The 27,744-nt window shown below is 45.8% G+C and overlaps 2 protein-coding genes across 4 annotated transcripts in view; both read right to left on the reverse strand.

Moving 5' to 3' along the window:
* The window catches only part of LOC115083579 (oocyte zinc finger protein XlCOF6-like), a 396,491-nt gene that overhangs the window by 128,357 nt on the left and 240,390 nt on the right, over window positions 1-27,744 (reverse strand). The window lies entirely within an intron of this gene.
* Window positions 1,528-27,330, reverse strand: LOC115083586 (zinc finger protein 260-like). 3 transcript variants are annotated; one of them, XM_029587500.1, is made up of 3 exons: window positions 27,014-27,330; window positions 7,574-7,700; window positions 1,528-6,079 (listed from the first exon to the last, which is right to left on the reverse strand). In XM_029587500.1, exons 1-3 carry the CDS (start codon window positions 27,038-27,040, stop codon window positions 4,155-4,157), a joined length of 2,079 nt encoding a protein of 692 aa, XP_029443360.1. In that variant the 5' UTR covers window positions 27,041-27,330; the 3' UTR covers window positions 1,528-4,154. The 3 variants fall into 3 exon arrangements, with proteins under 3 accessions (XP_029443360.1, XP_029443359.1, XP_029443358.1); XM_029587499.1 differs by lacking the exon at window positions 27,014-27,330 and having other exon boundaries at window positions 1,528-6,076; window positions 7,574-7,939; XM_029587498.1 differs by lacking the exon at window positions 27,014-27,330 and having other exon boundaries at window positions 7,574-7,939.

Below are 27,744 nucleotides of genomic sequence, written 5' to 3' on the forward strand. Positions count from 1 at the left end.
TTAAATAAAAAAAAACCAAAAAACAAAACAGGGATGGGATAAACAGGCATGGGATAAACATTGTGGATCCATCAGGTCCAGAGGACACGTATAAAAGAGCAGGTAGCAAAACACTGCACGGAGCGGCAGTAGCCACAGAGGCATTCACGGAGCGGGATGCCAGTGGCCAGTGGTAGGTGTCCACCTTCATGAAGCGGAAGGATGTAGGGCTGTCATCTCCCAATTAAATAAAAAAAAAAAACAAAAAACAAAACAGGGATGGGATCCATCAGGTCTAGAGGACACATATAAAGAGCAGGTAGTAAAATACTGCACGGAGCGGCAGTAGCCACAGAGGCATTCACGGAGCGGGATGCCAGTGGCCAGTGGTAGGTGTCCACCTTCACGGAGCGGAAGGATGGAGGGCTGTCATCTCCCAATTAAATAAATAATAAAAAAAAACCAGGGATGGGATCCATCAGTTCTAGAGGACGCATATAAAGAGCAGGTAGTAAAACACTGCATGGAGCGGCAGTAGCCACAGAGGCATTAACGGAGCGGGATGCCAGTGGCCGGTGGTAGGTGTCCACCTTCACAGAGTAGAAGGATGAAGGGCATCCATCTCCCAATTAAAAAAAAATAAATTAAAAAAAAAACAAAAAAACAGGGATGGGTTCATGGGCTATAGGTATTACCAATTATTAGGCTTTTCAATATTTGATGATAGTTAATGTGACTTTCAAGGCATGCTTCACTTTCGGTGCATGTCCGGCATGACTCCCTGCTTCAATGACAGGGGAAAAGAAAAACTGATACTTCACACATTTCCAGCATTGCCCTCTGCTTCATGGCAGAGAGCTATGCTGCCGCTTACCCAACTAATCAAACTTAATATTTCACTTGGAAGCAGCTCCATCACTGCTCTCTACATTAATAGTGGGGGTGAAAAGGGAATTAGAACATAAGGTTACTAAGAGCCAAGAGAAACAGTTAAGTATGAGAAAAAATAAGTGTAAGGCTTGCTGGGCAGACTGGATGGACCGGTTGGTCTTCTTCTGCCGTCATTTCTATGTTTCATTTCTATTAATGAAGCTTTTCTCTCACTCAGTAAAAGACAACGGTCTATCTCCTGTGTGGACTTTCTGGTGTGAGATTAGTATATAGTTATTAATGAAGGTATTCTCACACTCAGTACAAGACAATGGTCTCTCTCCTGTGTGGATTTTCTGGTGTGAGATTAGTATATAGGTATTAATGAAGGTTTTCTCACACTCGGTACAAGACAATGGTCTCTCTCCTGTGTGGATTTTCTGGTGTGAGATTAGTATATAGTTATTAATGAAGGTTTTCTCACACTCAGTATAAGACAATGGTCTCTCTCCTGTGTGGATTTCCTGGTGTGAGATTAGTATATAGTTATTAATGAAGGTTTTCTCACACTCAGTACAAGACAATGGTCTCTCTCCAGTGTGGATTTTCTGGTGCGAGATTAGTATATAGTTATTAATGAAGGTTTTCTCACACTCAGTACAAGACAATGGTCTCTCTACTGTGCTCCCGAGGAGCAGAAAGTAATAAAATACAATTTAGGGAAAAGTAGGTTAGGTTTAGGGGTGGGGAGGAGAGGAAAGGGGTAGAGGGAGGAAGTGTAGGTAGGGGGGTAGGGAATTCTCTCCCACTTCGCTCCTTAATAAACTGGGAGGAAACTGGGTAAGGCCCAATAGCATCGTTGGACGTATATTACATAGTTTGACCTCCTGCGTGTGCTGCCTGCACAATGCGCACGTTTTAAAATCGGTACGTCCATATGCACGAGCCAGGAATCACATGCACATGGATGGTTGTGCGCTGCTTTGAAAATCTACTCCTAAATGTATGTTTAACATGGAAGCTTTTCGCACTACAGTCCTCTAAGTGGTTTGTAGTAGGGCAGATGGATTTTCTGGTGTTTAGAAGATTTTGCTTCTTAATAAAGGACTTTCCATATTTGATCCATGAAAATGGCCACTCCTATGTGTGAGTTTTCATGGATTTTGTGAGAGCACCCTTCTGTGTGAAGCTTTTACTACATTCAGTACATGAAAATAGTCCCTCACCTGTGTGAATTTTCATCTGACCTGTGAATCCACCCTTCAGAATGAATTTTTTATTACATTCAGTATGAGAATGGTCACTCCCCTGTGTGGATTCTCGTGTCTGGTGAGGACACTCTTCACAGGAAAGCTTTTACTACATTCACATGAGAATGGTTGCTCCCCTGGGTGGATTCTCATGTGTGTTGTCGGGTTACCCTTCAGAGTGAATCTTTTATTACATTCACTACATGAGAATGGTCACTCACCAGTGTGGATTCTCATGTGTGTTGTGAGGGCACTCTTACTAGTGAATCTTTTATTACATTCAGTACATGAGAATGGTCGCGCCCCTGTGTAGATTCTCATGTGTCTTGTGAGGAATCCCTTCAAAGTGAAGCTATTATTACATTCCGAACACATGTATGGTCTTGCACCTGTGTGGATTTTCTTGTGTTGGCAGAGGTGTGATTTGCTAATGAAGTGTTTTCCACATTCAGTACAGGAGAATGGTCGCTCCCCTGTGTGGATTCTCATGTGTTTTGTGAGGGTATCCTTCTTAGTGAATCTTTTATTACATTCACTACATGAGAATGGTCGCTCCCCTGTGTGGATTCTCCTGTGTTTTGTGAAATCACCCTTTTGCGTGAATCTTTTATTACATTCACTACATGAGAATGGTCGCTCCCCTGTGTGGATTCTCATGTGTTTTGTGAGGGTATCCTTCACAGGGCAGCTTTTATTACATTCAGTACACATGTACGGTCTTTCACCGGTGTGGATTTTCTAGTGTTCGAAGAGGCAATTTTTGCTAATGAGACCTTTTCCACATTCAGTACATGAGAAGGGTCGCTCCCCTGTGTGGATGCGCTGGTGCAACATTAGCCTATCCTTACTACAGAAGCTTTTCCCACACTCAGTGCAGGTAAATGATTTGGTGCCAGTGTGGATTTGCTGGTGTTGTGTGATGTTTATCTCCCTAACACAACATTTTCCACCTTTAGTACAAGAGAAGGGTCTCGCTCTAGTGTGGATTTTGTGATGTAATTTTAGCTTATAATTACTAATTAAACTTTTCCTCCAATCACTGTATTGTTTCAAACTTGACTTTTCTTTTATCTTCATCCATACGAGTATTTGCTGGTGCCAATTATCCAAAATTTGCTCGTGCCATATTTAAGAATAATGGTGGTTGTTGACACATGCAAAGAAAAATTTTGAAAAAAATCTTTTGTATTGGTTGACCAATGATTAGAAATAAGGCTGAGCAATAAAGAGATCCTTTATTGAACTATGATGCCTATTATGATGGTCAAAAACAGTGTCTTGAATTAGCATTTAATATAAAGGGAATATAGTCGGCATTCATAGAAATTAAAATCGGTACATCCATGTGTGCGCGCCGAGAACCGCGGGCACATGGATGGCCACGTGCTGCTTTGAAAATCTACCCCTAAGTGACTGTTTAGCATGGAAGCTCTACACACACTCAGGTCATGTAAATACTTTGTAGTGGGGCAAATGGATTTTCTGGTGTTTTGAGAAATGTTGCTTCCTAATAAAGGACCTTCCATATTTAATCCATTAGAATGGCCTCTCCTATGTGTGAGTTTTCATGGGTTTTGTGAGAGCACCGTTCTGTGTGAATCTTTTAGTACATTCAGTACATGAGAATGTACTGATGCAACTCCAATATTACTCTCTGCATCAACAGTACTGATGCAACTCCAACATTACTCTCTGCATCAATGGCAGGGGGTGGTAAGAAATTGGAATCAAGCAGTTACCAGCAAGGGTCCTGAACTTAGCAGTAGGTGAAACAGATAAAACAGATATTTTCCCATACTTAAGTGTGGGAGCTTGCTGGGCAGAGTGGATGGGCCACTTGACCTTTTTCTGCCATCATTTCTGTTTCTATCTTTTCTCTGAGATTGGTTGCTCCGCTGTATGAATTCTCATGTGTTTTGTGAGGGTACCTTTCACAGGGAAGCTTTTATTACATTCACTACCTGAGAATGGTTGCTCCCCTGTGTCAATTCTTATGTGACTTGTAAGGGCACTCTTCACAGGGAATCTTTTATAACATTCAGTACATTAGAATAGTCACTCCCCTGTGTGAATTCTCATGTGTCTTGTGAGAGTACCCTTCTCAGTGAATCTTTTATTACATTCACTACATGAGAATAGTCGCTCACCGGTGTGGATTCTCATATGTTGTGTAAGGGTACTTTTCACAGGGAAGCTTTTATTACATTCACTACAAGAGAATAGTCCCTCACCGGTGTGTATTCTCATGTGTTTTGTAAGGGTACCCTTCTCAGGGAAGCTTTTATTACATTCACTACATGAGAATGGTCGCTCACCGGTGTGTATTCTCATGTGTTTTGTAAGGTTATCCTTCACAGGGAAGCTTTTATTACATTCACTACATGAGAATGGTCGCTCCCCTGTGTGGATTCTTATGTGTTTTGTAAGGGCACCCTTCCCAGGGAAGCTTTTATTACATTCACTGCATGAGAATGGTCGCTCCCCTGTGTGGATTCTCATGTGTGTTGTGAGGGTAGCCTTCAGAGGGAAGCTTTTATTACATTCACTACATGAGAATGGTCGCTCCCCTGTGTGGATTCTCATGTGTCTTTTAAGGGTACCCTTCTCAGTGAATCTTTTATTACATTCACTACATGAGAATAGTCGCTCACCGGTGTGGATTCTCATATGTTGTGTAAGGGTACTTTTCACAGGGAAGCTTTTATTACATTCACTACAGGAGAATAGTCCCTCACCGGTGTGTATTCTCATGTGTTTTGTAAGGGTAGCCTTCAGAGGGAAGCTTTTATTACATTGACTACAGGAGAATAGTCGCTCACCGGTGTGTATTCTCATGTGTTTTGTAAGGGTACCCTTCTCAGGGAAGCTTTTATTACATTCACTACATGAGAATGGTCGCTCACCAGTGTGTATTCTCATGTGTTTTGTAAGGGTACCCTTCACAGTGAAGCTTTTATTACATTCACTACATGAGAATGGTCGCTCCCCTGTGTGGATTCTTATGTGCGTTGTGAGGGTAGCCTTCAGAGGGAAGCTTTTATTACATTTACTACATGAGAATAGCCCCTTACCGGTGTGTATTCTCATGTGTTTGGTAAGGGTAGCCTTCCAAAGGAAGCTTTTATTACATTCACTACATGAGAATAGTCGCTCACCAGTGCGTATTCTCATGTGTTTTGTAAGGGTATCCATCACAGGGAAGCTTTTATTACATTCACTGCAGGAGAATGGTCGCTCCCCTCTGTGGATTGGCTGATGCAGCACAAGTGTATTCTTACGAGTAAAAGTTTTCCCACACTCTTTGCAGATAGATGGTTTGTTTCCACTGGGGAGTTGCTGGTCTTCTGAGATGTTTTTCTTCCTCACCAAATGTTTTCCACCTTTAATGCAAGAGAAGGGTCTCTCTCCAGTGTGCATTTGGTGATGTTTTAGCTTATACTTACTAATTAAACTTTTCCTCCAATCACTGCAGGGGAAGGGCTGCTCCGGTTTATGTAGGTGTAGGTGCACTTTTAGATTTTTCTTCTGCCTGAAGCTTTTCCCACAGTTATTGCATAGAAATAGTGTTTGGATTGGGTGGAATTTCTGGTGCAATATTAAATGCAATTCCTTACCAAAGCTTTTACCACAGGAGTTACATAGAAATGATTTCTTCCCTTTCCCCTCCTTCTGGTGAAGGCCAGAAGTCTTTTGATCACTGTTATTGCTCTGGAAGGGTCTCTCTGTGCTCACGTGTCTCTGGTGCTCAGGGATGACTGTGATCTCCATCTCACAATCAGTTACTCCATCCCATGAGTTTCCTAGAGGGTCTCTCTGCTTCTTCTCCAACTCTTGCTGTCTATTCCTTGTTTTGCTCCTCTCTGGTCCCTGTGCAACATTCTCAAAGACATTTCTTGATTCTCTTGAGATCAGTTCTTCTTCCATAGGATGTTCTCCTCGATTCTCTTCCTTTATGTGCTGTGTGACCTCATCACTTGCTGCTGATAGAAGAAGCCATTAATCATGCATTAGTGACCATGCAAATGGATCTGGGATTCTGATCCTATAATCAACTACTGGTGACCATGAAAAACATCTAATAATGGGTTCGCACCAAAAGCCTTATGAGATGAGCTCCTACATATGTATAACCTAGAGGAAAAAGGGGGAGATATGATAGAGATAATTACATATCTGAAAGGTAATAATGCTCAAGAAGTAAAACTTCTTTTGAATGGAAAATAATTTGTAGAGCAAAGGTCATGATATAAAGTGCCAAGGGGGGGGACTAGGAATAATATCAAGAGATATATTTTTTTTCTTCACAGAAAGTGTGGTGGATGCTTGAAATCACCTCACGGCAGTGTAGGAGATGAAAACTGTAACAGAATATGACAAAAATAACAGCAGGATAAACAGAAGACAGAGAGAAGATGGTGAGAATGAGAGATAAGAGGTCAGGAACGTAGGGGAGCTTGCTGGAAACAGAGCAGAGACTCCAAAGATAAAACCTGAGAGGGAGAGAAGAGGGAGGAGAGTGGGGGTAGGATAAGCTTGAAGGGGAAGGATGAGAGATAGCACGGAGGGACAGGACTGAGATTGATATCCAGAGAAGGGCAGGTGTGATGACAGTAAAGTCAGTGAGATTATCTTAGGGTGAGAGGAAGAAAACTTTGTAAAACAATGGCCAAAGCAGAAGACAGAATGGCCGAGGAGGTGGAGAATATGAGAGGCTGACAGGCACCTGATGGACAGAAGTGGGGAATGAGATTGGGTAGGGTTAGCATCAGGAAGAGGAAGAAGAAGAAGAATGGATCCATAGGTAGGGGAGAAGGGAAAAATGGCAATGAGACAGCTAGAAGTATGCAGACAAGCTGAAACCTCCCTATTATATCAGTGCAAGGCTAAGTATGTCACGGGGTAATGACAGTCATGAAGCAAGCTCAGTCCTCTTGTATCCTGCTGTTCCTATTCAGCTAATTGTAAAACAAGAATGCACACGATTTCTGCAGACTTACACCTCATCAGGAGCAGCAGGAAATATACACAGCTAACAGTGCACCACGAGCAGCGGCCGCCGGATTTACACACTGACCTCCTGGCCCTGCCCCTTTTCTAGCACGAGCAATTAATTAGCAGCTTTTGAAATTCTTGTCATTCACATGCGGCCACGTATTCATCTTTTAGTGCGAGTAACGCTTTTAAAATTTGGCCCATTCAGTTCTGTATCCTGGTCCTGCTGCTGAGGGCTCAGTCAAGTCCCTTGAGAAACTTTGTGGATGCTCCCCAGCAGGTGCCTCATGAAAGACATCTGAGATAAATTCCTAGACTGCCTCGCAGGGGCCGGTCTCACGTGAAAAGAGACAAACAACCAATCTCAGGTGCCAGCTCAGACCCAGAGCAATGCTGAAGTTGGAGACAGGAGAAAAGTCACAAACAACCTTTAGTAAATCAGCCCTCGAGTCCACTTAACATGCAGATAGTGCAATTTTTACCTAGGGAGAAGAGGGTCTCGTAATTCTCCTTCATCACCTCCCTGTAAAGCTCCTTCTGCCCTTCATCTAAATACCCCCACTCCTCCTGGGAGAAATAGACAGCGATGTCCTGAAACGTCACCCGCACCTGAAACACAAAGAGACACGTGATGGGCTCAGCGTGCATTAGGAGAATAAGTCCAGCTGAGATCTAACATTTTATCATGGAAGAGGGCACCAGGACCCCTCTTCCCCAGGAAATGCCAGATTTGTTCCCTCTGTGTTGCCCTAGAATCAGTTTCCTCCATAAAATCCAGGGTTTTCAAATCAAACTGGAAAACATTCTCTAATACCAGAGACAGAGAATATGAAATGTCATTGCATGGATAAATCACATTATAATAAAAAGGAAGCTATAAGAGCATTATCAGAACATCAGGAACAGCTGGTTCTGTTCCATCAGGAGGACTCACTGTGCTAAATCCTAACAGGGCAGGAAGAGTTTGGTGTCCTGGGCAGTGACATATCTCCCATTCTCTGTACGTACCAGGATCAGTCCAGACTGCTGGGTTGTGTCTCCCTTCCAGCAGGTGGAGTCAGAGAGAAAAGTTCTAGGCACCTCCTGCTATCCCAGTGTGCCTCCTGCGATCCTCCAGTATTTCTCTGACTCCAGCAGGTGAAGGAAGACATCCCCTGCGGTCCTGATCCTTTTTTCAGCTGAATGAATTTCTTTTATGTTTTCAGTCAAGGGATTCTTATTCCTGGCTGATATTTGACTAGATCAACTCTTTATACTTTTTTTTTTTTATTAAAGAGAAACAGTTGCTCTGTCGCCCGTGTAGGGAGGATGTACCTGTGGGCCGGTTCCTCCCCCTCTAATTCCAGAGAAGTTATATTCCTCTGAAGGGAGCTTAGTTTTCTCCAGTATTCCAGGGAGGCTTTATTCCCCTGAAGAGAAGGCTCCATTACCTATGTAAAAGGGGGATTTTATTACAAGGCTGAACTTAAGCTACAAGGCATTTTTGTTTCATAGCGACACAAGCAATTAATTTTTGTTTTCAGAGTTTCTCAGACCTTTCATTGCTTCTCTTCTCTGTCATGCCGCGGGGCTCCCGGTGCTCCACGTGTGGAGAGCCGGCAGCACGGCTCTCCAGGGACAGCCTTTGCCTTCGCTGCCTCCCCGGGGGCGAGAGGACATCAGAGCTGCCTCTTGCAGGCAGAAAACGGGCATTGCCGCAAGCACGCGGCTTGGTTAAGTCTCAGCCTGCCCCCCCTGCATCGGCTGGTCCCATCCCCGATTCGCGCGGGAACGACAGCCATTTTGGATTTCTCCGGCAATCGGGTTGCTCAGCCGTTGAGGGGAGGGGAGCTTCCATCGCCGTTGTTCCCCCTGACTTAAGTCCAGAGCGCCCGATTTTACATGAAACCGAGCCCCTTCCTCCTCTCTTACCCCTGGGGGGTGGCGGGGGGGGGGGGGGGTTAAGGAATCAGCATCCATTTTCCTCTCAATTTATTTTACTAATGCACAAGGCATATTTGGAGGCAGAAGCAGATGCCGGGGGCCAGCAGCCACCGCCAGCTAAGGTACCCAGGCCTTCCGAAGGGCCTCTCCCACATCTTCTGCCTATGTCTCAGGACACTGTCTTGCAGGACCCTCCCCTAGGGAACTCGGGGGATATGGCGGATGAGGGGGATGATCCCCAAGTGCTCCGCTTATTCCGCAAAGAGAAGTTAGATCCTCTTATTCCTTTTGTTTTCGAAGAGCTTGCCATCCAAGTGCCACAACCAATGGTGGACTCTACTCCTGGGGATCCTGTTCTGGCATGGATTAGAGCTCCACCTCAAGCCTTTCCTTTTCATCCGAAGCTTCGACAGCTACTTACTTGGGAATGGGACGTTCCTGAGGCCAGCCTGAGGGTTGCTAGGGCCATGGACAAGCTCTACCCACTCCCACAGGAATCTCTGGGCTTGCAGAAGGTCCCTCAGGTGGACTCTGCAGTTTCTGCCATCGCCAAGCACACCACCATTCCAGTGACGGGAGGCACTGCTCTCAAAGACCTCCAGGACAGGAAGCTCGAAGTTCTTCTTAAACGGATTTTTGAGGTATCTGCCCTCGGTGTACGGGCGGCAGTGTGCAATAGCCTAATGCAGAGGGCTATCCTTAGGTGGGTTCAACAGTTACTCACCTTTCAGGATCTACCCTCGGCGGAGCTGGAACAGGTGAACCGGTTAGAGTCGGCAGTAACCTATACAGCAGATGCCTTATATGACCTCTTGCGTACCTCTTCTCGCACGATGGCCTCTGCAGTTTCAGCTAGAAGGCTTCTTTGGCTCCGCCACTGGGCAGCTGACTCAACTTCCAAGTCACGCTTGGGTTCTTTTCCGTTTATATTTTAAAACGGTTTTTATTGTTTTAAAGAACAAACAATCATACACAGTAAGGGGAGATAGTGTGACTCTGACCACCTCCCCTCACAGTACAGCCAAATAAACAACTGTCATTAGTTTGTTTTTTTTTTTGTTTTATACAATGCTCCCCAGTCTAGCCTATCCCCTATCCCCCCCCCCAATCCACGCTCAAAGTCCAATGTCCACAGGCGAACTTCGTAGGTAACCAATTGAAGAGAAGTCATCCAGCAATGTAAACTAGGATACATCCTAGAGAGGGATTTCCACATGGGATCACTCATTCAAGATAGCACTACGGACCCAGTGCGGAAGAGACTGCAGATAGACGTCCCACACCTCAAGGAATCGCTTCTTATGACGTGGAGAAAGCCTCATAGGAGCCACCTCCAAGAGCATCATGCGATGAAGGCAGTTGCGCCAAGTCCAATAAGATGGAGGTGTCACATCTCTCCAATGCAATAAGATAACCTTTTTTCCCCACTAAGCAAGCTTTACGGATAAGCAGTCGAGAACCCAAACCACGAATTCGCAGTGGAGAAATGCAACGAAAAAGTAGCCATTGGGGCGAGATAGGGATATGGACCCCCAACAGGACCTCCAAATACCGAACTATCTTAGTCCAAATACCATAGATAGCAGGGCATTCCCAAAAAACATGAGATAAGGAGCCCGACGCATGGCCACAACGTAGACATGCAGGAGAGGGAGAAATGTTTTAATAGAAAGCCCCTTGAGCAGACACATAACTTCTGCGTAGAAACCTGTATTGCATTTCTCTAAAATAAGAATTCATGGAAATTTGGGATACCCGTCTGAAAGCTGCTTTAATGATATAGGTAGAGATCGTAAAAACTCCATCTCCATTCCAGCGTTCCACTAAAACAGAACATGTATCCACCACAGTCAGCTGCTTGAGAAGCCTATAATATTGCGATAGCGAAGGCTCTTTCTCTTTTTCAAAAGAAAAAATAGCAGCAAGCGATTGAAAATGGGAAGCTTGTCTGGTAGAGGCAGGGAGGGAGCCCACATAATGCTGTAGCTGTAAGTAGGGAAAGACCTCAGCAGCAGGAATATCATATGCCTCCCTAAGGTCAGCAAACGGCTTTATCATGCCTTCCATGGTTAAAACATGCCCCAGCAGACGGATACCCCGGCTATGCCACCGTTTATATACCGCTGTTTGAGATCCCGGAGTGAAATCTGGATTTCCCCTAATTGGAAGGAAATAGGCACATATACGTGGTATATGTAATAATCGCGTAAGTTTGACCCAAGAGGATCTAATGGGCCTAGTAAGAGCACTCTGTACCAAAAACTTGGGCAGGGAAGCGGCTGGTGCCTGCAAGACAAACTTGAGAGAAAAAGAGGACGCCAATTCCTCATCCGCAGGGAGATTTATAACTGTGGAGCTGTCCCATAGCCAATCTCTCACCACCCGCAAAGTGCTCGCCAAGTTATAAAGGGCTAAATCTGGAACTCCCAGCCCTCCGCGCCCCCAACTTTCTCGCATCCAAATCAAAGGGACACGAGACTTCCCATCCCCCCACCCCCCGCCAATAAAATTTACGCTGAACTTTATCCAATTGCCTAAGCTCCGCTGCGCGCAGCGGTAAAGGTAGGTTCTGAAATAGATATAACCATTTTGGCAAAATGTTCATTTTGAAAAGGTGCACGCGACCTCCTAAAGAAAGGGGTAACCGTGCCCAAGTAAGTAATTTATCCTGAGTGTGTTGTAGCAAGGGAGTCACATTTAATTTATATAACTGTGAAAGGTCCCGAGGTATAATAATTCCAAGGTACTTAAATGAAGATCCCGCCCACTGGAGAGGAAATTCATCGCCCCAATCAATTTGCAGGGACTCCGGAAAAGCCAACGCCACCGACTTAGCCAAATTTAAGCGAAGGCTGGCAAAGATTCCGAACTCCCAAAAAATCTGGAGCAAGGGTTGAAGAGATTGTCGGGGATCTGTAAGAAATGTTAAAATATCGTCTGCAAAAGCAGCATATTTAAAAGTAGCAGATTGAAAACGCATACCCTTAACTCTTTTTGCCATTTGTATTTTCTGTAATAAGGGCTCCAGCTGTAAGACAAACAGTAGGGGGGGAAGAGGACATCCCTGCCTCGTACCTCGAGTGATAGAGAAGGCCTCAGAAGTGGAGCCATTCGCTATAACAGTGGCTTCAGGACATTGATAGAGGAGCAGGACCACATTTAAGAACAAACCCTCGAATCCCATTTGTTGTAATACCCAAAAAAGATAGCCCCATTCCACCCTATCAAACGCTTTTTCAGCTTCAAAGCTCACTGCGAGGAAGGGCGCATTCATCTGCTGACACATTATCATAGCTGCCAATACCTTCCGAATGTTAGTCAGGGCATATCTTTTGCGGACAAACCCCACCTGGCCCGCACCCACCAGTGACGGAAGTACACCCGATAAGCGATCTGCCATAATTTTGGCTATCAATTTTTGGTCAAAATTCAGTAATGAGATGGGGCGGTAAGACTCAGGCGCTAATGGGTCTTTCCCCTGCTTATAAATGAGGGTAAGATGAGCTCTATTAATGTGGTCCTGAAATTTCCCAGCGGTAATCAAATCAGAAATAACAGATACCAATGGGGGTCCCACAAGGTCCAAGATACATTTATAACATTCTGCACCATATCCATCAGGTCCCGGAGCCTTTAGAGGTTTGGCCTGTTGAATCACTGAAGTGACTTCGCTTAATGTGATGGGCATATTAAGAAGTGCTTGTTGCTCATGTGTCAGACGAGGAAGGGATAACTGTGCACAAAAACGAGCACAAGCTGTAGGGTCCCAACCCTCAGAGGCATAAAGAGTCCTATAAAAGTTTTGAAAGCGGCCAAAATATCATCTGTATTAGTCAAAATCCGCCCAGATTCGGAGCGCAGGGCCGGGATATGTCTAGATCTACGTGAGGCTCTAACCAAATTTGCAAGCATTTTACCCGCTTTGTTACTATGTTGGTAGAGCTTGTATTGATAAAACAAAAAACTCTTCCTAGCTCTCTGATGTAACAAACTATTCAGCTCTCCCTGAAATGTAAAATATCGTACCCTAGCATCATGGGAATTCGTCTTATTTAACTCTGCCTTGGCCTTATTCAGTTGATTGGTTAGCGCTAAAATTTGGTGGTCAATAGCTCTTTTCCGGTGGGCCATATAGGAGATAATATCCCCCCGTAAAACAGCCTTAGCAGTGTACCAAAATAGAGCTGGTGATTCCACATGTTGTGCATTTAAAGTGGTATAATCCAACCAGCGTGCCCGAAGATATTCCTGAAATTTAACACCTTGAAAAGGAGGCAGAACTTTCTCCCCCAACCTTCAACTCTAGGCGTACTGGAGCATGATCCGAAACTATAATTTCCTCAATTGTCACTGCCGCTACCTGAGTGAGGCAACGTGCACTAACCAGGAAATAATCCAGGCGCGATTGTGTACCATGGGCACGCGAAATGTGAGTAAAATCTTTCTCGCCTGGATGCAGGAGACGCCAAACATCCACTAAATGGAAAGAGCACTCCAGAAAGGAGGGACCCTTCCCAAACCCTGTTTTAAGGCCCACATATGAAGATCTATCAAGTTGGGCATCTCGAATGGTATTAAAATCTCCCCCCACCAACAGACAGTACTCCGCATAGGGCAGCAGCCGTTCATGTATTTCCCTAAAAAATTCAGGGCTATAATTGTTGGGGGGCATAAATATTACATAGAATTACCTTGGTGTTCTGTAAGTCTGCCTCCAGAATAATGTAGCGTCCTAAGGGGTCTTTTATTGTAGTATGAACTTCAATAGAAGTATGTTTACTAATCCAAATAACCACGCCAGCGGATTTAGAAGTACCCGACGCGTAGTAAACCTCCCATCCCATCCCAGCAACCCACCTCATCCCATACTCAAATCTTCTCACCCCCCTGAATCCCTCACTCCGCTACTTCCTCCCACCCCACCTTCCCCCCTCCCTTCCCTCATCCCCCCCACCTCTATTCCTAAATTACCTACCCAACAAGTCCCTTATCCCAATTTTATTTTATCAACAACACATTCATGTACATATGTTATTTTCTATAACCTTTTGTTATATCCTATAACCTTTTGTTCCATGTACCACTGTTATAATATGTTATAATTGTTTTTTGTAAAATAGGGCGGACTACGCCCTATTCCCTTGGTTATCTGGAAACCGATGTGATATCTCGATTGAATGTCGGTATATAAAAGAAATAAATAATAATAATAATAATCTTTGCAATTTCTCATGCTCAGTGTCAGTTAAATGAGTTTCTTGTAAAAATGCAATATTCGCTCGCTTGCGCTTAAGAAGTGAGTGTATCTTAGACCTCTTGATATGTGAATGGATCCCACATACGTTCCAAGTAATTAAATTTGTGACATTACTAGAGAGAAATCCAAAAAGGATATCCCAACAAGGATTTAAACAACTTCATTAGTAGCAGGGGCCCTCCCAGCTGAAGCCTCCCACTACCTCTCACTGGATGACGAAATAGGATAGAAACAACCAAGAAATACAGCGAATGAGAATACCCAGCGTGAATCGTAATCATACCCCCCCCAACCATCCAACAGCACAACCCCCCCCCCCAACTATTCCCCCCCATGGTTCCGCACCCCCAGATGCGAAAGCATACTCCTCATCTATCCTGGAGATCACTGCCATGCTGGCACCTCCCACCCCCACCCCATCCACATCTGAAGTAAACAAATACTATCCAACCTCAGTAGCACACTATCGTTCAGTGCCAATCCTTGACATATGTAAAGCAGCAACATGGAGTTCTATTCACACATTTGCAGCTCATTACTGTTTGGACAAAGAAAGTCGACAAGATTCAGCCTATGGACAATGTGTCTTAAAGAACTTGTTTCCAGTTTAATCCCAACTCCTACATCCAACCTGCTGTGATCTTCGGCTGACTCATTTTTACCAACAGTACTTCACTATCGCTTCACTACAAAATGACTCAGCCTCTAGCTTGCTAATCACCCATATGTGAAGACTAGCATCCTGCTTGTCCTGGGAAAAAGCAAAATTGCTTACCTTGTAATGGGTGTTATCCCAGGACAGCAGGATGTAGTCCTCACGACACCCACCCGCCACCCCGCAGAGTTGGGTCTCATATCTTTTATTATTTTATTTTTGCTAAAGCTTATTGCTACATACGAGACTGAAGAGAGACCCCTGTGGCAGAGAATATCATGGCATGCTGGGCATGCTCAGTGGCCTCACAGGACAAGTCAAAAGTTTCTAGAAACTTTGACAGAAAGTTTTCCCGCAATAGGGCTCCGTCAGTGACGTCACCCATATGTGAGGACTACATCCTGCCGTCCTGGGATAACACCCATTACAAGGTAAGCAATTCTGCTGTTCGCTGCGGACGGTCCCGTTCTTTCTACCCAAGATGGTTTCCGCGTTTCATGTCAGTCTATTGAGTTGCCGGCTTTTCCGGATTTAGATAAATCTTCTCCTCAGTCTCGGGACTTAAGGAGGCTTGATGTGCGCCGTGTGCTATTGCGTTACTTGGAAATCACTAATGCCTTTCGTCTTTCAGACCACCCTTTTGTCCTATAGAGTGGCCCTAGGAAGGGCTATCAGACTTCAAAAGCTGCCATTGCTTCTACAGAAATTTGTGGAGGTCGACCAGTTCCTGATGGTCTGAAAGCGCATTCACTACACTCTCAGGTGGAGTCATGGGCTGAGAGTCAATGTGTTTCCCCTCAAGAAATTTGTAGAGCGGCGGCTTGGAAATCTTTGAATACTTTTGCCAAGCATTATCATTTGGACATTCGCACTCCAGACGTGGACTTTTTTGGCAGTAGTATCCTGAGGGCGGGACTCTCCGGATCCCATCCCATTTAGGGCAGCTTGGGTACATCCCAGCAGTCTGGACTGACCCTGGTACGTACAGGGAAAGGAAAATTGGTTCTTACCTGCTAATTTTCATTCCTGTAGTACCATGGATCAGTCCAGACACCCGCCCAGGTGTTTTGTTTTCTGAGAGACAGTTTGTGCTTTGTTCTACTTTCTTATACTCCTTCTGTGCAAGGTTTAGGAGACTCTGAAGATTATCCACTATCTGTTCTTTTCATGTATATAGCTTTGTTATAATGTTCTTGATCTAGTCATTGATTATCCTTGTTCATAAGGTGTGCTTTGTTGTTCAGAATACTGGAGGATCGCAGGAGGCACACTGGGATATCAGGAGGTGCCTAGAACTTTTCTCTCTGACTCCACCTGCTGGAAGGGAGACACAACCCAGCAGTCTGGACTGATCCATGGTACTACAGGAACGAAAATTAGCAGGTAAGAACCAATTTTCCTTTGTGATGTACGAATTCTGTATTCAGGGGTGCTGCAAACCATGGGCACATAGGGATCGTGCCCCAAATCTCAAACAGCTTTTTGGTTTCCTTCTCTGCAGGAAAACGGAAAGGAGAAATTAATACTTACCTGACAATTTCGTTTCTTCTGCATTCAGGCAGGTCAATCCACACAAATGGGTTATGCACTTCTACCAGCAGGTGGAGACAAAGTAAAAGCTGACGGCAAGGCCATATAGGCCTGTCCCAACATCAGCCCGCAAGTATTCTCTGGAAAAACCAAACTGTGGACAAACTGATTATACATGAACATAACCACTTAAGCTTCCAATCAATTGAGAACACTGACATTTACTAAAGTAAGGAGCTGGTCATGACGCTTACCAATGCTCAAACGAATAACAGATATAACACTCTGCGTCGTTCGTACTTAGAAGGCAAACTGAAAGCAAGACGGCAGTTGAGGGTGGATTGTGGATCAGCCTGTCTTCCTTAGAGGAAAGTAAATATTTTATTTTTATTTTTATTTTATCAGGTAAATAGGAATTTTTCCTTCCTGTTCACACAAGAAGGCCACTCCACACTAGTGGGATGTACCAAAGCTGCCCAGGGACCTAGCAACATTGCACATGCTAAGGCCGGCATCCTCCTGAGCGCAAACGATCAAGCAGAATGCTTGGAACGGTGCATAAGGATGACCGCTGATGACTTCCATAATCCAATAACGGACTATAGTTGCCCGTGCCGCTGGCTCACCCTGTATACCTCCGCCATGGAGCACAGTTGACCAGACTTACTGAGAGGATTAATAACCTCCAAATACTGCATCAGATGCCACTTGACAGCCAGAGCACGCAAGAGACGACATTCACTCTCCTCTGTATTCCTCTCCAGTGTGGCCAGGGAAAGAAACAGTCAAATAAAATTCTGAAACCACTTTGGGCCAAAAGAAGGCAGAGTCCGAAGCTGTACCACCCCCAGAGTCTCAGGCAGGAATGGCTCACGGCAAGAAAAGGCCTTCAGCTTGGAAACTCGACGTACTAAGCAGATTACCCCTAGAACAAACAAACAGTCTTCAAGATAAGTACCTTCAAGAAGAAGCTATGTTGCAGTTGAAAAGGTAGGACTCGAAAGGAATCCACAATCAGATTAAGTTACCATAAGGACACTGGTAGCCATAAGGGAGGATGAAGATGCTTAACTTCCTTCACGAACCGAGACACATCCAGATGGGGAGACAAAAACCCACCAAAAGCTCGCCTCCTATAACAGGTGAGTGCTGCCACTTGAACCTTCAAGGAGTTAAGGGCCAAGCCTTTGAGCAATCTGTCCTGAAAAATTCCAAAATGAATCAGATTTCCACCTTGAGAGGCTGAGAACCTCGCTCCTCACACAAGGCCTCAAAAACTCACCCAACTCTCACATAAGCCCTAGATATAATATACATATTTTTTTTTATTTTAGCCTGATGCAAAGTGAAAGCACTGCAGCAGAATAACCCTGCTTCAAATACTTGAGTCCTCTCAAGGGCCAAACTGTAAGAGAAAATAGACCTGGATTGTCATGTAGAATGGGTCCCTACAACCATACATCCTTTCTGGCCTAAGAAGCCTGCCCACCAGCAGCCACTGCAGATTGGCACCCCACAGCCTTCGGGCCCAATCTGTTGCCACCAGAAGCAGGGTTTCTATTGCAATCTTTCAAACAATCATGCCCATTAGTTGCTATGATGTGAAAACTGTCCCACAGCCATGCCTGAATGAGAGCATCGATCCAAGAACTTTCGGATCCCTTCTTCGACTAAAGAACTTTGGAACCCTGAGCAAGACGGCCCTTACATTGCCCTTTCCAGTAATGTGGCAGGCTAATATATCTAAAAGATGTGCTCATTCTATGGCAGAGCAACATCTATCTCCTCTGTCACTTGTTAGGTTTGGTTCCAGACTGATGATGAAAGTAATCCACAGTTGCCAGATTGTCCGACATTATCCTGCCCGCCCAAGTTTCTAAAAGCTCGGCGGACCTTAAGCCCGCCAGCCGAACTGCATGTTCTTCCAAACTATTAATGTTTCACTGATGATCCATGGTGCTCCAGCGACCTTGCACCAGCAACTCCCGACGTGAGACCCTAACCTTGAAGGCTCGCATCTGTCATAAGCATAACCATACATAAACTAATTCATGATGAGAAATCGGACTGGCTAAACACAGCATTACGAGTACACGTCCCACACAGAAACCTTCGTTCAGCAAATAAAGCACTCTTAACCATTCCTTCAGTAAAAACGGCAATACTAACCCAAGTGAGAGAAAGGGCCTTATCATTAGCAGGCCCCACACTATGGAACACAATGCCTCTAGAGATCAGATTACAGAGAGATCTCAAAACATTCAAGAAAAGTTTAAAAACATGGCTTTTTAAAGAAGCATTTTATAAAGAGACGGGAGATTAGAAAATATTCAGGAATACGCAGAAGAGCACCAACACACAGCACTTACGAATGTGCAGTAGAGTGGTCAGTGAACTCTACATCACTAGAAACATAATTGTAACACTTCATTAATGAATTTTACCCGTGAACAGTATCTTATTGGAACACTCGGTCATGACCCACTTCACTAACAATTGATTGTCTTGAATAATTTATTGTAACCGAACCTTTGACGGCACCTGTTAGAATGTACTATAGTACACTTTTACCTACATTAATTTGTGCCTGAATGTAAACCATTGCGATGGTATATAACTTAGCGACGGTATAGAAAAGATTTTAAATAAATAAAATAAGCACTAACCCTTCTTGTTTTTCACAGTAAAAGCCCTCCTTGAGATAATCTGCTTGCAACCATCATTGGACACTCACCTCTAATGGCAAGCGAAACTTCACCATGCAGTCCTGAGACTGCGGATTCCACCAGAAAGCAACGTGCTTTGAAGAGGCCGCAAGTGCTCTCTCAACCAGGGAAAAACCTCCAAGGAGGCTGCCATTAAACCCAGAATCTGAAGAAACAAAAAGCACACTGTTGGGCAAAAGGCCCTTTTCCAGGTTTAAACTCGAGCAATCAACTTCTAATATGACTCTCTGGAGAAACACTCTGCCCTGCTTCGTATCGAAATGAACAAAGGGCTACTCCGATATCTTTAGATGGCTGTAAACTGCTTTCAGCCAAGTTCATCACTCAGCCTTCTTGTAGTAATGAGACTTACTTGCAAGAAGCCAAGTATCTCTCTTCCACACTTCTGGCCTGAATCAATCTATCACCCAGATATTGGTGAAGCAGGATGCCGTTTTTGCGTAAGGACGCCGCTAGCACCATGACCTTAAAGAACCTGGGTGCCATGGCCAGCCCAAAGCACAAAGCCTGACACTGATCATAACGTCCTAGAATGGCAACTGCAAGAACTACTGATGTTCCCTGCGAATGGGAATTTGCAGAAATACCTGCAGCAGATCTAGAGACACGAAAATTCCCCAATTGCGCTGCCAGTAATACAGAGCGCACAGTTTCCATACAGAAATGAGTCAACCGCAAATGTCGATTGACTCCTTTGGGCCAAAAGGATCCCTCCTTTCTGATTATGCCCAAAATAAATGGGATAGCGATCCTTGTTTTCTTACAATTTGGGAACAGGAATTACAGCCTTCAAGCCCAACAGCCTTCTTAAATTAGTCTCCACTACCACCCTCTTCCGTAGGGATTTGCAGGGAGAAACCATAAAGGCCTCCAGAAGACAGCAAACAAACACCAAAAAAGTATAGCCTTCTCTTATCACTTCCCAAAGGCCTGATGTGAACTGGATCTACCTCTGAAATAGGCGGACATCTATCTTGCTTATCTCTGTCCCAGCAGGTGAGGCTGCAGATCTTCACTGTGAAGATCAAGGTGCACCGTTCCCGGAGCCCACATTCTTCCCAGGCTTTCTGGGCCAAAAGGTTAAGACTCTGAAAAGTCGCTGCTCTATAGCAGTGGTTCTCAACCTTTTTTTCCGTCATGGCACACCTGACAGATGATGCTCATGTGCGTGACAAATTACACACTACATTTAACAGCTTTATTAAAAAAAGAAATCCTAGGTAGTTTATTGTTGAAAATGATGCAGGAGAAAAATAATATTCTTTAATTTCAGTAACTGCTTATAAAATAGCATTATTAATTTTTTTTCACAAAAATTTTAATATTTGCTTACTGCATCAGTGAGAAATCTGGGACTGATATGCATATGCAGCAAACAGTTTTTCGATACAGACAAACTCTCATGCATTTCACTGTCAACCTCAAAGTTCTGACCTCTTCTGGAATTTATACAAAGCAGAGTTAGGAAATTTCCCCTTTCAACTAGCCATACAAAAAATATATTCAAATTCTGATACCCTCTCAGTCATAATATGATGTGCAAACATCAAACCTTTTCCATTGGAAAGAAATCCGTAGAACTAGGGGTCACCAAATGAAACTCCAGGGAGGACGCCTTAGAAGCAACGTCAGAAAATATTTGTACACGGAGAGGGTGGGGGATGCCTGGAATGCCCTTCCGGAGGAGGTGGTGACAACCAAAACAGTGAAAGAATTCCACAGGGCATGGGATTTTTTATTTATTTGATTTTTTTTTTTGATTTTTTTTATATACCGGCATTCGCGATGGGAGTCGCATCATGTCGGTTTACAATTAACAGGGTGTGAACAAAAGGAGAAATACTTAGAACAATAACATGTGATATAAGAAGAAGTAGCAGTTACAATAAAACAGGGACATAATGCAACTTGGAATGGAAAGAAAGCGATAGAAAACATTAACAGTGAGATAGTAGAGTAACAAGGTAATAGACCTGTCCATTTAAAAAATAAAGATCATTTTGGAGTTGTCCAGTTATTGATTATCCTGAAGGAAGGTCTTTGTGGTTTGAGTTGAAGAAGGTTCAATTGGTATCTGGAAAGGATAAATCCTCTGGAACCCTAAAGGCTTGAAATGAAGAACAGAGCGCAGGCAATAACTTGATTACCCTTAACCAACAAGCCTGGAGACTGTTGATGCAACTTCATCATTGCTCTCTGCTTCAACAGCAGGGGGAGAAGGGGAATTGGATTCGTTCAGCAACCGAGGGCCTCGACGTTTATGGTCTGGGGAAACAAGTATGGGCGTAACTTGCTGTCGCGGTGGTTACTGACCTTAACCAACAAGACTGTTACTTTGATGCAATTCAAACATTGCTCCCTGCTTCAACAGTAAGGCATAACAGGGAAATGGATTAAACAGCAATCAAGGAGGGCAGCGGGGGAAACTCATAGGCACGGTGGGGGGTTAACGGCAAACTGGATTCAAACAGCAGCCAAGGGTCTGGGAAACATACAAGCATGGGGTAACCCACACGGCACTGCACAAACTACCATAAGCTTACTGGGCAGCCTGGATGGACCATTTGGTCTTTTTCTGCCGTCATTTCTTTACTTCCCTGCCAGGCACTTTGTGAAATAACATGGAAACTTGCTAAAATGCCATTTAGAAATAACATAATATACCAGCCATACCATTAGAGTAATAATACCCAGGACTTGAAAGGCAACAAGCTTACCTAGGAAAAAGCAAGACTGCAAAGAAAGAACACAGAACATTTACTACAGGAAAAAGAAAGCAAGCCAGACTGCTCTAGATCTCTACCCAGAATCCACGTCCGAGTCAGCAGAATCCCTCACCTCTGTCAAACATGCAGCATGCAGACCGACTCTTATCTAACACAGAGTAAAAGGTCATAAATTATAACCAAGCAGACAGAGAAAAACTGAAACTCCAAGAAGGGGGGAGGGGAGGTAGGACACAGCATGCCTGCTACATTTCTGGCTTGGACTGGTGGTGGCGGTGATTGCCAGGGGTAGAGGGAGAAGCAGCAACAGGAAGCGGTGATGAGGAATTTTAAGTCCCAGCTCCTTACTCTGCAGTCTCCTCAAGCAGCAAGCACACGCGGCTGTTATAGAAAGCAGAGGCTTGCTAGGTCAAATCTTTGGTGACACACCTTCCACCGCTCGGTGACAACACACTACTGCTCTATAGGGAGGAATACGCCAAAGGGACACGCTGCCTGCTTGATATTCTCTGCAAATGAGGGACCTGGGACTCCTCCGATCTAAATGCCATTTTCTCCAACTCATTGCCAATAAAAGAGAACCCTTAAAGGGTAACTTCATGAGAGTGGACTTAGAAATTGTGTCCGCTGACTAATTTCGCAGTCACAGCTGATGCCTGGCTGCTATTATGGAAGCCACCCTTCTGGCGGTAATGCGAACAAGGTCCCAGCCCGCATCAACTAAGGCAGCAGCTCCCGGTTCCATCATCGCTTTGCTATTTGACTCCACATCAGTCTCCCAAGAGAGACGTAGACTAGCCCGAACCACCAGGGAACAAAAGAGGCAAATTGTAAATTCATCACAATGGCCTCAAGGTCTACTTAAGGATAGTTTTATTTCTACTATCCTAAGCATCCTTTAGAGTTGCCCTTCCTACCACCGGAATGGTGATCCGTTTGGAACCATGGGGTACAGACCCACCAAAGTGTGCCCCCCCCCTTCAAAATTCGCTTCTGGAGCACTCCATTCAAGGTCAATCAACTCTTGACTTGCATCCAGGAGGGGAAGAAAAATAAAATTCTGCATAGGTTGACCAAAAAGGAATCACCCTCAGCCACATCAAACGTCTTCAGATTCTGAGAAAAACAGACTCAGCATCTCATCACTATGAAAGAAAGGAAGAAGAGAGTTTTATATGGCTCTAATCCGGGGGAATTTCCCCTTCCTCTAGAGGGGAGTAAACCAATCCTCATCAGCGTCATCCTTATCCACATCCTCTTGAACATGATTAGGGACCACTGTGGCAGACAAATGGGGACCTAGAGTACGTGAACCTGATTTCGAAGGTATCGCCGTCTCTGCTGGACGTCCCTGCAGAAAGGTCTGTAGTCCCTGGAAAAGATTCCTACCCATGAAAAGGAGGATGGGTCCATGCCAGGCCCCATAGGCCCTAATCTGAAACCTCTGACCGAGCATGACCTGTCCGAGGATTAACTGAAGAAGGGGACATCCCAGTTGGTTTGCCTTCAGCTCCAGTCCTCCCTGTCTGAGGGGATGGCCTATAGTCAGCAAAATCAGTAGGAGGCAAATCAGCTCAAGCATCCAGATTCGTAGAAATCCCTAGCTGTAATGCCCTTACATGGCAAGCAGCACAGACCGCCAAGCGCTTAGACTTCTTTGTCAGTGGCACCTACTACCACGTTTTTCTTGTGCGTCCAAATAAAATACTCGCCCTAGTATGTGCGCACCAAAGTATGCGCTCAAGTAAACGCTCCGTATGTAGTCAACTACATGCCCAAGCAGGCGTTTGGCACGCCATCAAGTCAGTGCTCCGTACACAGTCAAGGACGCTCAAGTACGAAAAGATAGACTGTGGCCTTGTGCGCAGAAGTAGGCTCACACGTGCATGTCAATGTTACTCCATCATCACGCGGCGAGAATGCACACACTCAAGTGTGCAAATACACTGCCATAGCCTACCACATGGCTCATAGTGTCCAAGCCTGGGAGCAGGACCTAGGCAAAGGCTGCTCAACCCATCAAGCCTGCGCCACCTCCGCACCTAACTAAACTCCCCAGAGACATGAAAGAGAAGAAAGGAAAACATGCCGCCCACTGACATTAAGGAAAAGTTAGGGGAATAAAACATCCCTAACTTTTCTCCACACTCTCTCTTTTTTTTTTGTCCACACCTGACAAAGCTGCAGGACTAAAGGCGCTCAACTGAGGGAGGAACCCATCATTATCACCTCATGAGAATAAGCAGTGCTGTCAAGTTTTTTCTTCTTAAATTTTCCTTTTTCTTTTTTACTACAAGCAGTCCCAGTAGGGAAATGCATGTGCACCATCTGCTGGAGACAGAGAATGCTGGAGAGCTGATGTTGGGACAGGGCTATATGTCCGCGATGTCAGTTTTACTCCAACTCCATCTGCTGGTAGAGGTGCATAACCCACTTGTGTGGAATGGTCTTAGTGCAGAAGGAGGAGGGGCTGAAAAGGGAGCAGAGCAGGTGTTTTCTGGGTCGAAGGAGAGCTAGTGGGCCTATCAGTTTCCCCCACTAGCCCTCCTTGGAGTGGGAGGGGTGAGACTGAGCAGCACTGCAGGCAGCACAGGAGCAGAGCAATGTGAATTCCCCTCTGCTGTATCCTGTGCTTTACTCTCACTCCCTCCCACCCTGTCCCCTTATTCAACAGGAGTGAGAAGCTGGAGCAGATACAGATAAGGCCACAGGCTGGGATCCCAGGACTCAGGATTCAGCTGAGGGCAGAGTGGGGAAGAGGAAGGAGGCATCCTAGAGCATAATCAGGGAGCTGTTAAGAGATTGATGGGGCGGGAGAGGAGGAAAATACTGAAAAGGATGAGGTGTTTAAAATCATGAGAGGTCTAGAACGGGTAGATGTGAATCGCTTATTTGCTCTTTCGGATAATAGAAAGCCTAGGGGGCACTCCATGAAGTTAGCATGGGGCACATTTAAAACTAATCGGAGAAAGTTCTTTTTTACTCAACGCACAATTAAACTCTGGAATTTGTTGCCAGAGGATGTGGTTCGTGCAGTTAGTATAGCTGTGTTTAAAAAAGGATTGGATAAGTTCTTGGAGGAGAAGTCCATTACCTGCTATTAATTAAGTTGACTTAGAGAATAGCCACTGCCATTAGCAATGATAACATGGAATAGACTTAGTTTTTGGGTACTTGCCAGGTTCTTATGGCCTGGATTGGCCACTGTTGGAAACAGGATGCTGCGCTTGATGGACCCTTGGTCTGACCCAGGATGGCATTTTCTTATGTTCTTATGAAGAAAGAGGTGAATACTGATGATACAAGAAGAGGACATGGGAGAAGATAAATAGTTTTGGAGATGAGGCGGGGGTTGAATGCTGGGGGAGTATGAGAAGCTGAGGGGAATCCAGTATCCTCCCCCTTCTCCCTGAAATCAGCAATGCACATCTGGATTGTTGGGATGAGAGCCAGGGTATGGGGGTGCATGAGAACCTTGTGGGAGGGGCAGATGTGTGTGGGAAGAAGAGGGGCAGAGTGTGGCCCCAGGAGACGCTGTGCACAAAAGTACTGGTGGTAACAGAGGTGGAGCCTAGGGCAGGTCTTGGGCCATGGCCAAACCACTTTTCCATCAGATCCATCCAGTTTTCTTTGTGCATTTGCAAGTTTCCCATGGGGTCAATTGGAAACAGCCGGCAGCTCCTCACAATGTAGGAAGACTTCTTCCAGCAGTGGTGGAAGCTGTGGAAAGAATTTGCAAGAAGGAGGCTGCGTGGTGGCAGGAAGATCCCCAGCGCAGTGCCAGCAGCCTAAGCCTGGGTTAGAGGCATTGGGGAGAAATGATCAGCATCAAACCTGGTGGGGGATGGAGTCTGACAGAGAGAGGCTGCTGGAGCTTGGTGGTGGGGGATTGAATGTGAGGTAGCTGGGGAAGGACTTGGGGACAGGCTGGGTTGTAAAGAACGTCAGCTTAAATCATGCGTCTGTAGGATGATGGTACTGTCTGTATGTGCTGCTGATAGGTACTGCAGGAAATCTCCATCCCAGGGCAAGTCTGACTCACTCATCCGGGGGCACCTGAGGGCTGCTAGATTCTGGGTCACTACAGGACAGGGATTTCTCCAATCAGACTAACTTTACCCAGGCAGCACTGAATATCAAGTCTCTCCAGCTAAACATTACCCTACCCAGAGCACCTCCACCAGCTAAATTTTCTACAAATAATGAGTTATGAGCAACCCAAAGTTTCACAGGAGAGTAGGGGGAGAAATTCCTATCTCCAGTTTTGTAAAGGCAACTAGAAAATTACCCAGACAAGCCCTTGGGAGCATCAAACTCTCAGTGTAAAAAGGCAAAGGTGAGAGGAGGAGGCAGAGGGGGAAGGTAAAGAAAGCACAGGAAGCAGAAACTGAGAGGGTCCTTAAGCAGGCGGAGCTACTGCTGCTGTATGAGGGGGAGAAGCAGGAAGAAGAGCCTGAGCGGATGCAGAGAATAAGGAGCCCAAAGAATGGATTCAGTGAGAGGCTGGGGGGATGGGATCAGTCCCAGGCTGCATCCCCTGCCCCCCTCCTACCTGCTGAGCAGAAAGCCCTGCAGCCATTCTCCTGCCCCTTCTCCAGAGCAGGATTTCCAGCCCCGGCTCCCTCCCTGTACGGTCCCTGGGGTGGGGGATGGGATCAGTCCCAGGCTGCATCCCCTGCCCCCCTCCTACCTGCTGAGCAGAAAGCCCTGCAGCCATTCTCCTGCCCCTTCTCCAGAGCAGGATTTCCAGCCCCGGCTCCCTCCCTGCACGGTCCCTGGGGTGGGGGATGGGATCAGTCCCAGGCTGCATCCCCTGCCCCCCTCCTACCTGCTGAGCAGAAAGCCCTGCAGCCATTCTCCTGCCCCTTCTCCAGAGCAGGATTTCCAGCCCCGGCTCCCTCCCTGCACGGTCCCTGGGGTGGGGGGATGGGATCAGTCCCAGGCTGCATCCCCTGCCCCCCTCCTACCTGCTGAGCAGAAAGCCCTGCAGCCATTCTCCTGCCCCTGCCCAGAGCAGGATTTCCAGCCCCGGCTCCCTCCCTGCACGGTCCCTGGGGTGGGGGGATGGGATCAGTCCCAGGCTGCATCCCCTGCCCCCCTCCTACCTGCTGAGCAGAAAGCCCTGCAGCCATTCTCCTGCCCCTTCTCAATCATCAGCTTCTCCCTTAACGGCTGAAGGTAGAGGAGGAAGGAAGAGGAAGACAGCAAAGCAAGGGGAAGTGGAAGTAAGAGGAAGGGGAAGGCTGGGAATTGTGGGAAGTGTAGTCCCAGGGCATGGTTTGCTGTAATTCGCTGATTTAGTAAGCCAAGTCTCATTTATAATAAGCAAAATGGTAACTCTGAAGGGAGAGGTGAAGCAGGAGAGGGAGGGAGACTGGGGAGCAGGGGGAGGGGAAACAGGGGAAAAGAAAGAAGGAGGGGAGAGCAGGGAGGTGGGAGAAGGAAGGAGGGAAAAGGGAGGGATTCTGGGGACAGAGCAGGGTGAGGAGGCGCAGGAGGGAGGGAGACTGGGAAGGATCAGGGAGAGGGTAAGGAAGAGAGAGGATGTGAGAGAGAGAGAGCCCCCTCTGACTGCTGCCCTCTGCCTCCCCCGCCCAGCACTGACAGCAGGAGCTGAGCTGCACACAAGGCTGCAGGATTCAGGATCAGCTGGGACTGCGCTCTCAGGAATATTGGGACTGGCAGACTGGGAGCTCAGATTCATACATTATACCTGGAAGGAGAGCATCAGCTGATGAGGAAGGAAGCAATCCTGGAGCTAGGACCTGCCCTCAGGATGATGTGGTATCCTCTAGCACTGAGAATAGTTCTCCAGGAGCACGGGCCCAGGAGGGAA

The sequence above is a fragment of the Rhinatrema bivittatum genome, chromosome 2 (genome assembly GCF_901001135.1).
Source record: "Rhinatrema bivittatum chromosome 2, aRhiBiv1.1, whole genome shotgun sequence".
NCBI classification, from domain to species: Eukaryota; Metazoa; Chordata; class Amphibia; order Gymnophiona; family Rhinatrematidae; genus Rhinatrema; species Rhinatrema bivittatum.

Bases quoted from the DNA above. Each gene is read 5' to 3' on its own strand.
- LOC115083586 (XM_029587498.1), bottom strand. From the start codon at position 7,739: ATGCACGCTGAGCCCATCACGTGTCTCTTTGTGTTTCAGGTGCGGGTG. The intron at 6,080-7,573 runs GTAAAAATTGCA...TTCTTCTATCAG, and splicing joins CGAGACCCTCTTCTCCCTAG to CAGCAAGTGATGAGGTCACA.